At 48.4% G+C, this 13,244-nt stretch overlaps 1 protein-coding gene across 11 annotated transcripts in view; it reads left to right on the forward strand.

Moving 5' to 3' along the window:
- The first annotated feature begins 1,104 nt into the window (after positions 1-1,104).
- LOC102689948 (mitogen-activated protein kinase kinase kinase kinase 4) overlaps positions 1,105-13,244 on the forward strand; it is a 100,311-nt gene continuing 88,171 nt past the window's right edge. For 5 of the 11 annotated variants that reach the window (XM_015364110.2, XM_069179030.1, XM_069179033.1 and 2 more), the window contains exons 1-2: positions 1,106-1,668; positions 2,065-2,130. In XM_015364110.2, coding sequence (XP_015219596.1) covers positions 1,612-1,668; positions 2,065-2,130 — 123 coding nt within the window. In that variant the 5' untranslated portion in view covers positions 1,106-1,611. Of the gene's footprint in view, positions 1,669-2,064; positions 2,131-13,244 lie in introns of all 11 variants that reach the window. The other 6 variants (XM_069179028.1, XM_069179032.1, XM_006639208.3 and 3 more) reach the window with 3 other exon arrangements.

Below are 13,244 nucleotides of genomic sequence, written 5' to 3' on the forward strand. Positions count from 1 at the left end.
AGTGATCTTATCTTATACACAGACAATTTAGAGACACCAATTCACCTGACCTAATCAATTACCCTAGCCAGCATATCTTTAGCAGAACAGGTCGTCATGAGAACCCCCCCCAGAAACATGCAGGTGACTCCACACATACTGCCTTCCTTGGATTTGATTAATTTGAGTTTGGGATCACAGCACCACTGGGTTTCTGCCTTGCTGGTGGTACCAGGAGCTCGGTGGGGATTCTGCAGTGACGTTGCTGGGCACAAGGATCTGTGTGCTGGAATCACAATGAAGGGACAACAGGTCCCCTAGGTCATTCCAACACTATCCACCAGCATAGCTCCTCACTACATACTGAGGCGCTCAATGATAGTGAAATGTCATGCTAAAGTAGACTGCCTTACTTAAATGCAAAGCTGGACTGCACAGAGCAAGCTTCATCATATCTTAATTAACCAGGAGGCTTGAACCTTATTACACACTGCAGGGGGTAACAGCGACCTTTCCTGTGCACCTCGGGACTGAACAGCAGCCGCCTTTGACAGATAAACGAGATCTGCGCGTTTATTATAATTATTTTTTTTTTGGTTCACAAGATCACCCGAGAACCAAGAGCCAAGAGCAAATGCTAAATGCTAACCTAATGTTCTGAAGTTTCCCCCAGGTGACAATATTATCAGATATATCGCTTTCGCCCTACATCACGATGTGTGACAACGCGACAGCTCTCCAAAAAGTATTAGTTAACAGACAGAAACAAACAAAAAAAAGGAACACATCTCCACCATAACAGATGTATTGATTAGAGGCTTGCTGGTGTATTTCCCTAGCTCGGGGGATCGGTATACTTCACTGGATGCTCAAATCTTTAAATGTTTTTTTTTTAAAAAAATCTATATTCCTCTTTTCCAGGATCCTTACATCAAATTCCTGGTGGGCTGGCGCATCTCCCAATGCCCGAGTCCATCAACGTGACCTTCCGCGCCCCTCGCCACACCCAGGCGTGAGCAGAGCTACCTCTCCGGAACACGCCGGGCTACCGGCGACCCTACCCGGCCACGGCGCACGGCGCACGGCGCACAGCGCACGGTGTTTTTTCTTTTCCCCCTCAACCGCTTGTTTCCGTGTGTTTTTCCTGCAGGAGGAGGAGGAGAAGAAGGAGAGGGGAGGGGGGGAGCTCTTTTTCCACTTTTTTTTCCCTCCCTTCCCCTGAAACATCTTCCAATCCAGTCACCCCCCCCCCCTCTCGCCTGCAACACACGCACACGCACAACACCGCCACCTCCCCCAGCTTGTTGCTGGGCCCAGCCTTTCTCTCTCTCCGTGTGTGTGATCCAGCCAGCCGGCTTCCTGTGTTTGTGTGTGGACCTCGCAGGGCTCGGAGCTGCCACCTCAACATGCTATAAGCCGTGTGCGCTCGTCTCCGGCGGCACAAAGGAGGATCCGCGTCCAGCCTCAAGGGGGGAGGAGGAGGGGAAAAATATAAAGAAAAAAAGGCACACAAAAAAAACAACAACAAAATAACGCCGAGCTTCACCCATGAAGGCGTGCGGCGTTGCGGAGGCACAGTCGGCGTGAAGGAAGAAGGACAGGACGTTGCAATTTTTATTTATTCTTTAAAAGATGGCGAACGACTCTCCTGCTAAAAGTCTGGTGGACATCGACCTGTCCTCCCTGCGGGTGAGTGTCGGGACAAGCGGGGGGCAGCAGCTCGTTTTTGCGCCGTGCGGGGACGGCAGACAAAAGCGTGAAATTTTTTGACGGTGCGTTTTTCCGCGGCGCACGGAAGGGCGGAATGAAATATCGGATCGTGTCGCGAAAAGGATGGGCTGATCTGCCCGTGCTGCTGCTGGTGGTGGTGGAGAGAAAAGAAAAGCTGTGGGCATATTCGTCGCTGGCAATGGAGATGGGGTGGCAGCCCCTGGTGGAGTTGGGGATCTTTCCTTTGTCTGCCGTGTGTTGGCATGTGCAGAGCAAACAGGGCGCAACAGCCCCGTTCAGCCTTCACCCCCGACTGCAGCGGCTGGCAATCGCGCCGGCATGTTCTCAACCTCCCGTTTTCTTTTGTCGTTTTAGGATCCAGCTGGGATTTTTGAACTGGTGGAGGTCGTGGGAAATGGCACCTATGGACAAGTCTACAAGGTTTGTGCCTGAAATTATCTTGCCTCGGACCGGAGCCCCCTGCCCTCCCCCACCCCCGCACCCCGCACTCGGCTAGATTGAACGGCAAGCAGCCGATAAAAATTAAGTTATTTTTTTTCCCCTCCCCTCCCCGGTCGGCGTCCGCAGAGTGACGATCCGGAGTCTGTGGTGCCGGAGCACATTGTTTTAAACAATGCAGGGCAGATAACGCGTTATCCGATGCGTTAAGGGTGTTTTTGTTTGTTTGTTTGTTTGTTTTTTACGCTTTCGTGCCGGGGTGCGTGTTTGATCATTTCTACATAGCTTGGGGGAAGCGTGTCCTTGTCTCTTCTTCTTGTCGTCATCACAGGACAAAACTAGGTGTAGCCCCCCGCCCCACTCAGCCGACTTCCAGGGCGGAATCTGACATTTCTCACGGCGGACGGCGGAGGGTTACGTCATTTATTCCGAGAGATGGGTTTTTTTTATTTTGGAGGGGGGGGATACACATGTTTCTAAAGGTTGAAACGTGCGAGCACAAAGCGGATCTGGGCATTTAAGAAGAAGTGGTGGAGGCCCCGAAAACAACGAGACCCTGTTTGCAAACACCCATCTCTAAGCCTCCCAAAGTGCATGTGTGGTAGTACATCATATCCTGTTATGCAGACCGTGCTGCTGGTGAGGAGGGGAGAGAGGGGAATGGGCAGAATTGATATGCAGTTCGCTCACGCCGCACTTGAAATGTTCTCCGTTTGGTGGTGCCTCGACGAATTAACTAGATTTTTCTTCGACAATGGGATTTAATTTGAACGCAGTCCTGTCTTTTAATTCTTCCCCCCTCCCCCCCAAAAAAAGTTTTCTTCTCTCTGCTGTCTTTACGCTTCGGGTGCACCGTCAGTCCAAAACAGTTTCAGGGTCTTGAATGAAGAAATCCCAGCACACTCCAGTATTTCTTATTTGCTGAGATGTTTTGTGTGGGGGGTTGCTCTGTCAGTGCTCTTTGTGTGCGTGGTGTGGCTGGTCGGTTTCTGGGATTCGTGCCACTTGTGGTATTGAGGTCTCGGGAAAGGTCAAGGCTTTAACCTAAGTTTTAGTGTCATGGAGAGAAGGAAGTATCGGAGAGGTGTGTAGCGATGTGGTAGTGTTTCTTCCCTTATGCACAAGTCAGATCAAGTTCAGGCTTTGACCTGGGGGGTGTTCAGTTTGGGAAAACTGAATCATTCAACAGACAGTGCTGATATGGCCTCCGGTGGTTCGTTCTTGGGAAATTTGAAAAATAAACCCGTGTAGAGGACGCTTGCCTGATGATGGATGTCTCACGGTGTCCCCGTCTGGGAGGTTAGAGGAACTAGATGTTGATTTCTGTCCTCAGTGACTGCTAGAATCTTGAATGAAAAATGTTTGGAGCTGGGGGTGGGAGGGATCTGTTTTTTTTTAAAAAAAGCTCGTCTTCTCTTACAGAAGTCTCACAGAGTACTGAATGTCACATTTTCTAGCCTTTATGGCAGTGGTACATCAGGGTTCATTTTAAATTCTACAAGTGCTTCTGCTTCTCAAGTAATTCTGTGTCTTGGTGACATGAGTGGTGTTAGCCATATTTGTAGTTCGAGTTTTTACTTTTCTTCACTATTAATTGTTACACTATAAACACACACGCCTCAGGGGATGTAAACCAAAAAATATAGTCAGTTTATTGATAAAGGGCTGTAATTTTGTAGATCTCTTTATTTGCCGCAAAACGTATCAAACCAGCCTCTGTCAACGGTATGTGGTTAGAAAATAGCTCAGCGTTTCTTGAGAAGCTATAGACCAGATCTGAGATGGCATCGCGCTGCAGTGAAGGAAATGAAAGGTAGCGAGCGGGTTTTCTACCTTATCGTTTTCCAGAAGAGCGGCGGTAGAGTAGATCCTTATCCGTGAGCCCTGATGTGCAAAATGTGCAGCACTGCTGGGGCTTTGACAAAGAGCGTGTTGTGTGTGATCTGCGGGCCTGTCACATGAGTCCCTCATGGGGAGGTCAGTGTTGGGCCTGTGGCCGATGGCCCCGCCAGTCGATTGTCGGGCGGGCAGAGCGCTGCTGACACTGGGACGGGCTGCCCGGGCTGTTCCTCGTGCTCCCGTCAGGGAGAGGCTAGACTGCAGAAACTGAACCATCACACACGAGGTGCCAGGAGACGTGTGACTGGGTCGTTGTCTCCGCGGGGTGCGTTTCATCGGGGTGCTAATGGACTGGGGAGCAGGTCTTCTTTCAGCCAGCCTCCAGCTCTGTGCTGGTCAGTGCTCTGTGAATTTGTAAGAGACCCCTGATGTGCACAGCAGAGAGACGGAGAAGTGTCTGCTAGTAACGGAGACTTGGGTGCAGTCGAACTTGTTTTGTGAGTTTTTTCGATTGTGTATTTTAAGAAATGCTGAGTGATATTGATAACTTTTACCCCCTGGCGATGGCTGTGAAGAGGAGCTGTTTTTACATTCTGGTAGCTTTAACAGATGTGTGCAGCTCTTAGTTTAACACGGGATGTTGTGTTCTCAGTGTTAACATTCTGCATATTGAAGAAGTAACCTTTAGTCACAGATGTGTGGATTGAGTAAAATGTGGAATAGGCATTCTCCCTTCTGTGAGTGTTCCTTCAGAGTTTGCATAGCAACAAGCTATATAGTTCCATTTTACTTCCTCAAAGGATCCAATTTAAAGCAGTGCTGGATGCTGAAGGCACCTTTTCAGATTTGTGGTGTTGATATGAATCTGATCAGCTTTCTTGGGACATTTGTTTCTGCGCGTGCATGAAAGCACAGAAACTGAAATGGCTTTATTTTTGTGGGTTTCGTCATAATTGGGATTTGTAGCGAAAGTCCTACATGCACTATTTGCATAACAAATATACAAGCCTATAGTTGGCTATATATAGCTGGATGAACAGATTACCGAAAAGCATCATACAGAAAGGCCCTAAAGCTAATGGATATACTGTAGCCATACAGCATTTCTCTGAGCTTAAGATCATACTGTCAATGCTTCATAACAGTCGATGAAAATGGTTAGGATAAGCCCAGAATATACTGACTCTGTCTGCTTAAATCTGTGAATTAAACCTGGATTAATTGGAGGAAGGGGGTTAGGGAAAATGTATGCCCAAGGATAAGAGACTACAGGACTGGGAGAGGGAGTAACTGTGGGGTGACTTGCAGAACTGTAGCATTAGGAAGAGGGGGCTGATTGGTATTGGACAGGAGATCTCCAAGCCAAACACAGGCTGCTGTTGCAAGTGGGAGGTAGACCAGCAGGTGGTACATCTCTCTCTCTGGTTCATCCTCCATCGAGCCGTCCATCCGTTTCCGAACCCCCTTCATCCAATACAGGGTCGGGGGGGCGCCAGGGCCCGTGCCAGCAAGGCAAGGTACACCCTGGATGGGATGCCAGTTCATTGCAGAGCACAGACGCGCTCACCCCAGGGCCAGTTTTTCCAGAAGCCAATGAACCCACCAGCGCGTCTCTGGAGTCTAGACTGGGTAGAGTGTGGGAGGAAACCGGAGCACCTGGGGGAAACCCGCAAGAACCCGGGGAGAACACGCAGACTCCATGCGCATGGCTCTGCAGTTCCGGACCTGTCCTTAGGATGAGGCTCCTGCCTGAACGGCCTTTGGGCGATCCCGGAGGCGAGCCTCTCCTTGGGCCGGCGCGGACTGGCCTGCAGTGGACTTGAATTCCGAGGCTGAAATCTGTCCCGTCTCCCCCTGATCCGCTTCACAGCGGAGCCGCCGGCACACAGCGGCAGTCGGGTGCTGCCCGGGTGGGCGCCACATTTCCCCGGTGGATGAAGTTGGACCCCTTTTTGTGTGTGAGGAGCCTTGGCATACAGCTGCTGCAGAGATGCGAGCCAGCCGTGGTCCGTGAATTTCCTTCCCGCGCGTCCCCAGGTGTCGTGCGTTTCCGAGGCGGCAGTGCGGAGTTGTGGTTAGGGCTCCGGACCCGAGGGGCGCGGGTCCACGGCCCAGGTCAGGGGTGCCGCTGCTGCACCTCGGCTCTTCCAGCGGTCGGCCGGGACCGGGGACCGCAGCGCCGGCCGGCGTCCTGCTTCTCCGGGAAAACGCGGAAAATAGAGCCGATTCATTCCAGACAACGGAGTCTGACTGCCGTCTGTTTCGAGTGAGGTTGTGGAAAAACGTAGAGCTAAATTGGAGGATCTAGAGTGGAAATAAGATCACAAGGGATCGTCAACAGATCTAGAACAGATATAGAAACAGTCTTGCTTGTTAGAGGTCTTTGAACAAGTAGCAGCATTAAAGGACACGTGAAGGGTGGGCAGCGTGGTGGGTTTAGATACGTCTTGCTTTGATTTCGGGGTTCTGCAGTAAGTGTTGCGGTGATGCAGAGGCTGTGAAAGACTACCTGCAGTGCTCATGTGGGCCTGGGTATGTCGTGCGCTGTATAATCTGTAATCTTTCAGGGCAGTTCAGGGACCTTTGGTTTTATATATATATGTGTGTAAATAAAACCTAAAATTAAACATTTTTGATATCGTTTACAATCCACGTCAAAGTGTGGTTTCGGAATCTGCTGCCCTTTAATTGCTCACATTTACAGCGTTGTTTTTAAAGCCAAATATTTTCATGCAGAAATTGTGCATTTGGGACTAGGAAGAGCAGGCGAGATCTATTGCACAATACAGTAAAAGTCACGTTTTTGTTGCAGAAAACCCAGAAGTAGCTAGTATGCAAGCAAAATGCTGCCGAGAAGGTGGATAAATTAGTCAAACTTGATTCTGTCTGAAGAAACATGGAAGATGCAAGCAGCCTGCCAGTGGTGTATCGAATTGGAATCCAGCTTTTAGGTCATGCTTTGACCATGTAAACATATTAGGACAGAATATCAAAGTAGAGCCTTTTAAGTGGTATATTTGACACGGGTGAAGTGTAAGGGTATGGCTTATATGACTGTTACAGTATTATCCAGGAACAGCTATGCAGTTAGGAGTTGTGGTAATTTTATACTTTAGCCAGTCATTGGTTTCTGGAAAACGATGTCTTTTGAGAAATGTTGCTGCCTTTGTGTGCTCCGCTCGTTCTCCCTCTCTGGTTCTGGTTGTGGCATCTCAACTAGCGGTTTATTTTTTTTTCCCTTGCGCCGGTTGGCACAGGAGCCAGTGTTTTTTTTTCCGTCTCATACACACGAGCCCTGATGGGGGGGGGGGTCCGCGGTGTCTGACGTCCCGGCGGTCTGGGTGTGATGGAGGAGAGTGGCCTCCGCCTCTGTACCCCCCCCCTCGTGGGGTGAGCTGGTGGGCATCCTGGCCGGCGCTGGCGCTGAGGTCTCGCCGGAGGACGGGTCTGGGCGGCTGGAGGCCGGCCTGCTTGCCCTGGTGGCCGTGCCAGGTGGGCACACCTGCCTGGGGAAGCCAGCTCGCGGTCACAGAGGGCCGGTTTGATGAGCACGTTTGAGTGCTTGTGTGCCAGGGCCTCAGCCGCAGAATCAGCCTGTTGTGAAAGGAGCCCTGTTCGGCGGGTCTTTATCTCGGAGCATGGGGAATGCCGAAGGCAGTGCTGGGCTGGTCTGTGCTGCAGGTGGGTTAACGGCAGCTGCTGAGGATGGGGCTCTTATCTGGTTTTATTACAAAGGTGTTTTGTTCAAATTGCTGTGGTCTGCAAGAGCGGTTAGCCACCGCAGCTAGCAAGTCATTTTGAACTCGCAGGATTTCCTCCTAGCCTCGTTTCCAATCAGGACTTCGGATTTGTTTCCCTGTGTATAGGTTGCCGATGAGTCACATCTGTCAGGAAAATCAATGGGAATAAAATAACACTGAATTTATTTTCGAGGTAGAAATTTGTAACAGAACACCCTATTGTATTAGTATTACATTTTACAAAATAAACATTTAAAGGTTCTGTGTAATTTGTTCGGGGCCATGACAAGTTTTAAGCCTTTAACTTGGATACATTTTTAAGCGATGAGAATGATTGTCAATTGCCAAAGTTGGGTTTGTCTTGGAAATAAATTCCAAGTTTATTTTAATGCAAAATCAACGGATGAAGGACATTTTTCGTTTTTTGTAAATCAAATTAGGAACGTGTTGGCCATCTATAGGAAAGAACTACCCTGTGACTTATTCAGATCCTCTTGATAAAGAAGCTGATGCAGTTTAATCAAGCTGTGTAGCCTTCTGTTTTCAAATTCGTTCTTTAGCTTTTCATTCACCGAAACGTAATGTTTCTCTGCTGCAGTCTTAGTTAACAAAAGTGTGCAGGAGGTGTCCAATCAACTCTTTCCTGATATCTGGATGAGTATAACCCTGTCACTTTTTGATGAATGGCATACAGATTCTAACTTTTGTGGAAGGGCCTGTGTGGTTCAGCCAGTGTCTTGGAGTTGGCATGGCTGTGCTGTCCGTGCCTTTCAGTTTGTGAAATGACGTGTAGGCATTTGACACAAATATAACAGCAAGAATAGTCAACTGCTCAGCCAGGAACAGGACTTTTAAATGATGGCAAGGGTTGATTGGTGTTCTGTAACACTCTGGAACACAGACTTTTGTAGAAACGTTTTTCCATCGTTGCTGATCAAATATGGTTAAGACTTACCTATTCGTTTTTTGTGTTTATTTCTGTTGTGCTTTGTCCGTAAGGAGGGATCAGCTGGACTGTGTTTAAGAATTAACGCTGCTTGAGGCGCTGCTTGTGTCCTGCGGCCTGAATCCTTCTCTTCAGTTTGCAGCTCGTTTCCGAGCTCGTCGGCTGTCTCACCTGTGAGAGTGGGTCACAGAGCAAGCACTGTGCCGTTCTGCAGGCTGGGCTGAGGCATGCACCTTGTATTTCGTTTTTTGACGCGCACTTCTGGCATTCAGTGAAGGAATTTGTTTTTTCTCAGACTGCAATTGAAGTGGCAAATACTTCAAACATTTTGCTGAATTTTTTTGAGGGTAAAATAGTTTCGTGTAACGTTAGTTCATCGTCGCCGATTTGAAATAACACATACCTTTATCCATTTCTAGTTGACGCATGCAATTTAATATCTCGTTTTTCAGGCCAGAATCTTTAGCTGGGATGGGTTGGGACATTACAGATCCTGTAATGGGATGAGTTAAAGGTGGACTATTCTGTTATTGAAATATGAATATTGAAGTCATTGTTTTTGTCAGTCATCTTTTCCGTTCTCTCCTGGCGCTTTTAAGACCTGCTTGTCTTATCGAACATCTGAAATAATAAATCGTTAACTTAAGATGGTACAGTCGGGTTGATACTTTCTGTGTGCAAGTTATTTATTTTTTTTGCACTAGATTGAAGGTGCTGAGCTTTTGGTCGTTGAGTCAGTTAAAGTTACTTTACATTCTAAGCAGCTTCTCCTATGATGGTATTTGCCCTGATGGCTCTCGGACGAAAATCTTGTACGTCTTTGTAGGTAGAAAGCTTACATATTGCACCGAAATGTTGGTTTCTGACATGTGCTGTTTCTCATGCACGGGCGTTTCCGTTTCGCTCTTCAGTCGGCTCCGTTTGGCAGCTGATGGGTTGCCAGGCCGCTCTATCCCGTTGGGATCGGCAGACGGGGCTGGTTTTCTGAGTCTCCCGGTGTAGCAGGTGGTGGCGGTGGCGTCTCTGGACGGGGAGTAGTCCACCGGAGGGCTGGGAGGAGGGCATGTCCGTGTCCCTGCTCGGGCTCTACCGTCGAGTCGGTGTCCTCGGGGGTTCACCTTGAAAGAGTCTTGGATACGTGACTCTAAAAAGCTCCCGGACCTCCTGGAGCGAGGGCAGATGAAACTGCTGGGCTCCTCCAGGGCGCTGGCCTGCTTTAGAGAAACCAGGCGAGCGACTTTCCCCGTGACGAGCCGGAAACCCAGTTCTACCCCGGAGGACCCGCTGCAGTGGTCGGAGCGAACAGCCCTGCTGGAGGGAGCGTCGGGTCAGGGGTTCGAGCCCCCAGCCCCGCCCTGGAGTCCGCAGCTCTCGGGCAGTGGTCTTTGGGCAGCGCTGACCTCTCCTCTCTCTTTGAGTGGCCGGTGTGCTGTAGGCTGGCTGTAAGGACCACTGTGTGCTTATCTCCCCATGGCTCGGTGACTCTGCCGAGCTTGTCCTCTCGAAGCCCGAACGGGTGCTGGGCTCATGGTGAATCTCGGGCGCTGTCTCTTGGCTGACCCAGAGGAAGGAGCTGCTGACCTCTGGTCGTGGCCTACACATCAATCGGCACCAGATGCAAGCTTGTTCTGACTGTGGTGTCTAGCTAAACAGGAATGTTTAAAGAAGCTGTATTCTTGTGCATCTCTGGAAGCCTCATAAACGTTTGATTTTCACTATCTTGCACCCAAAAACGTGCATACATGTAGCTGAAGGCCCTGAAGCACAATGTCCTGACAAATGCTAGCTGAAGGATGTTATTGTCTCACCTGCTGCCTGATAGTGTGCTGCTCTAACTGGTTTTCAGACACAGAGCTGTATGCTGCTGATCTTCATCCCACACGCGTTCAAATGCTTTTCTTAATGAGCTAACAGTTGTGTGCAGTCTGAGCTGTTGCTGGCTTTTGGGGTTTAGAAGGTGCTTAACAGAGCTACCGTACAAGGGCCATCTGGACAAGACGCACACAAAGGAGTGGGGAGGGTAGAGAGACGTGTCTTTATGAACAGCTGTTGTGTACTCAGTACTTCCAGAAAGAAAAATAAACGAGTAAAAAAAAATTTTCTAGAGGTTGTTGGCTAAATTGTTTGATAGTAAAATGAGACTGTCATGAAAGCCTGTAAAGGACTGTCTCCTAATACACACATACAGGTTTGGTGTCCGCTTAATTCTCTCACCTTGGTGCTTTCTGATGCCGGATGTGTTTTAGTATTTATGGAACTTGTCTGTCCCAAACAGTATCATCTTTAGAGGCGGCTTGGCGCTGAACTGATCTTAGAAGTGTTTCTGGAACACGCTGCGCCTAGTCTTCTGTTGAGAGGGTGTTTGTTTATCCTCGCGGTTCGGATATTTTAAAAACCAGTCCACTTGCAACTTAGGCGAGACGGTGTTTAGTATTCCGGCGAACGACGAAGGGTTGGTAACGGCGTCTGTCTTTCTGAGATCGTGCTAGGGTGTGATTGTGGTGTTCACATAACTGATCATTCAGGAGTCATGTCAGTTGCTCTCTTATTCATCATTTTCTGCATCTTGAAATGACTCAGTTCTGCCAGTCCAGCAAATGTACTTTATATCATCACGGAACGTGTCGGGTAAAACGTCAGCCCTTGTGGATGCCGTGAGAAAAAGGTGCAAGAACTTTGAACAGGTTTCTTTCGGCCATCTTGTTTTTGGAGTCTGAACCTTCTTTCCTGCCTGTTCTCTTGTCAGCTTCCGAATGCTGGCAGCTCCGTTTATCAATCACTTCTCAATTCAATTCAATTCAATTCAATTCAAGGTGCTTTATTAGCATGACCGATAGGTACAATCAGTGTTGCCAAAGCAAATAAAAATAATAAAATTAACATAGAACAAAACAAAAAATAGAAGTAAAATAAAATCTACAGACATGTTACAGACATGTATCTACAGACATGTTACAGACAGACATTTCTCTCCCTCCGCCCCCGCCAGCACCACAACTTTAGAAACTCACATCTTGCCCGGCCCGTCTGAAGCTTCGTGGCCCCCAGGGGCCGAAGGGTAGCCTGAAAGTCAGTGGTAGTACATTGTGAGCTCCCAGCAACCCCTGGGCGTCACGGCAGGTTCTGCCCTCTGAAGACCTGCTCAAGTGCGGCACCAGAGAGCTTTGGTTTGACTGGGGTTTGGAGGCTGCCGAGCAGTTTGACCCCACCCCTTGCCAAGCGCACTTCGCTCCTGCTCGGTCCCCTGCCCTCCCCAGTGCTCCTGGCCATCCCTGCGTCTGTCTGACGGGAACTGGAGCCGTTGCTCTTAAGTCACAAGCTTGTGTTGTGCTGTGACACACGTTTTGCTACAGTGAGAAGAGTTTTGGCAATGATTTTCGGATCGTGCACATTCATAGAATTCTAAGCTTCGCATTATTTATTCTTCTGCTGAACATATTCAACCTGTCAGTTTATTCTGAAAAGATGCAGCTTATTTGTGGTTTTCAGATCTGTATTTGAATGAAAGTATGTTCCGAGATTCAGTATGTACCGGTGCTTCCTGCAGTTTCGTCTTCCTTTTCTTAGAGGCTACAGAGCTTGGTACTGTGATCACTGAGCATGTGGAATGTTGCCAGACATCGCTGACTTGAAAGCAAATGTGAAATCGGTATTTGCCACCTATTTTTGTGGGATGTTGGGTGATCTGTCACATGAGCATGTGTATGCAGGCTGTTTGTCGTTTTTTGCAGCCCCATAGTGCCCAGTGTTGGACATCTCCACAGTGGGACTCTGGGCCAGAGCGAATGTCTGCTTGGGTGACGTTCTTCTCTGGGTGCACACGCAGGCCTCTTTACTGTGCGTCTCGGCTAAGAGACTCTTAGAGCATGCCCAGCGCTTAAGGCAAAACCACTTTCGTTGTCGTTGACGGGCGTGAACGAGTGGTTTCCAAGCCTGGGCTGGGACTGGCGAAAAATTCAACCCACCCAAGATCACAAATGACCTTGCTTAGTGGCAGATTTCCTATGAGTAAAAGACAGAGGCCTCTTGATAACAGAAAGCTGCCCACAGGAAAAGGTTCAAGTTTGAACTTGTAGTGTAGGCCAGTTTTGAGTTGATGGGTGATGAAGGGGCGGATTAAGGTTACCATTTACCTTTAGGTATCTCCATTAACGTGTGTAATGGCTTGAACCGGCCTTGATTAATAGCCTAAAACACTCAGGTCTTTTTTCCCCCTTCGAGCTTAAAACATATGTATTATTCTCTCTAAGAAAAAGCTAAACAAGTAGACTTTTAAATGGCTATTTCATGACATAACAATTTAATCGGACTGCTATCAGTTTTTATAGAAAATGAGATGGTGACCAAAATCAGGGTTTTTCGATGCATGATAATTTAAAAAAATGGCCTGAACTCCAGAATTAACCTAAACCAGTGCTTGAATATAACCGTGGCCGGGCTGAAAAAGGAGAAAGCTGTGTAATTACAAAAACATTGCTCACAATTACAAGACATTATGTGTGGGTTTGGCACAACTTAATCTTTAAATTTCAGCAGTACCAGGATAGAAGAATATTTGAACGTTACCTTCA

This window comes from Lepisosteus oculatus, chromosome 15, assembly GCF_040954835.1.
Source record: "Lepisosteus oculatus isolate fLepOcu1 chromosome 15, fLepOcu1.hap2, whole genome shotgun sequence".
Taxonomy (NCBI): domain Eukaryota; kingdom Metazoa; phylum Chordata; class Actinopteri; order Semionotiformes; family Lepisosteidae; genus Lepisosteus; species Lepisosteus oculatus.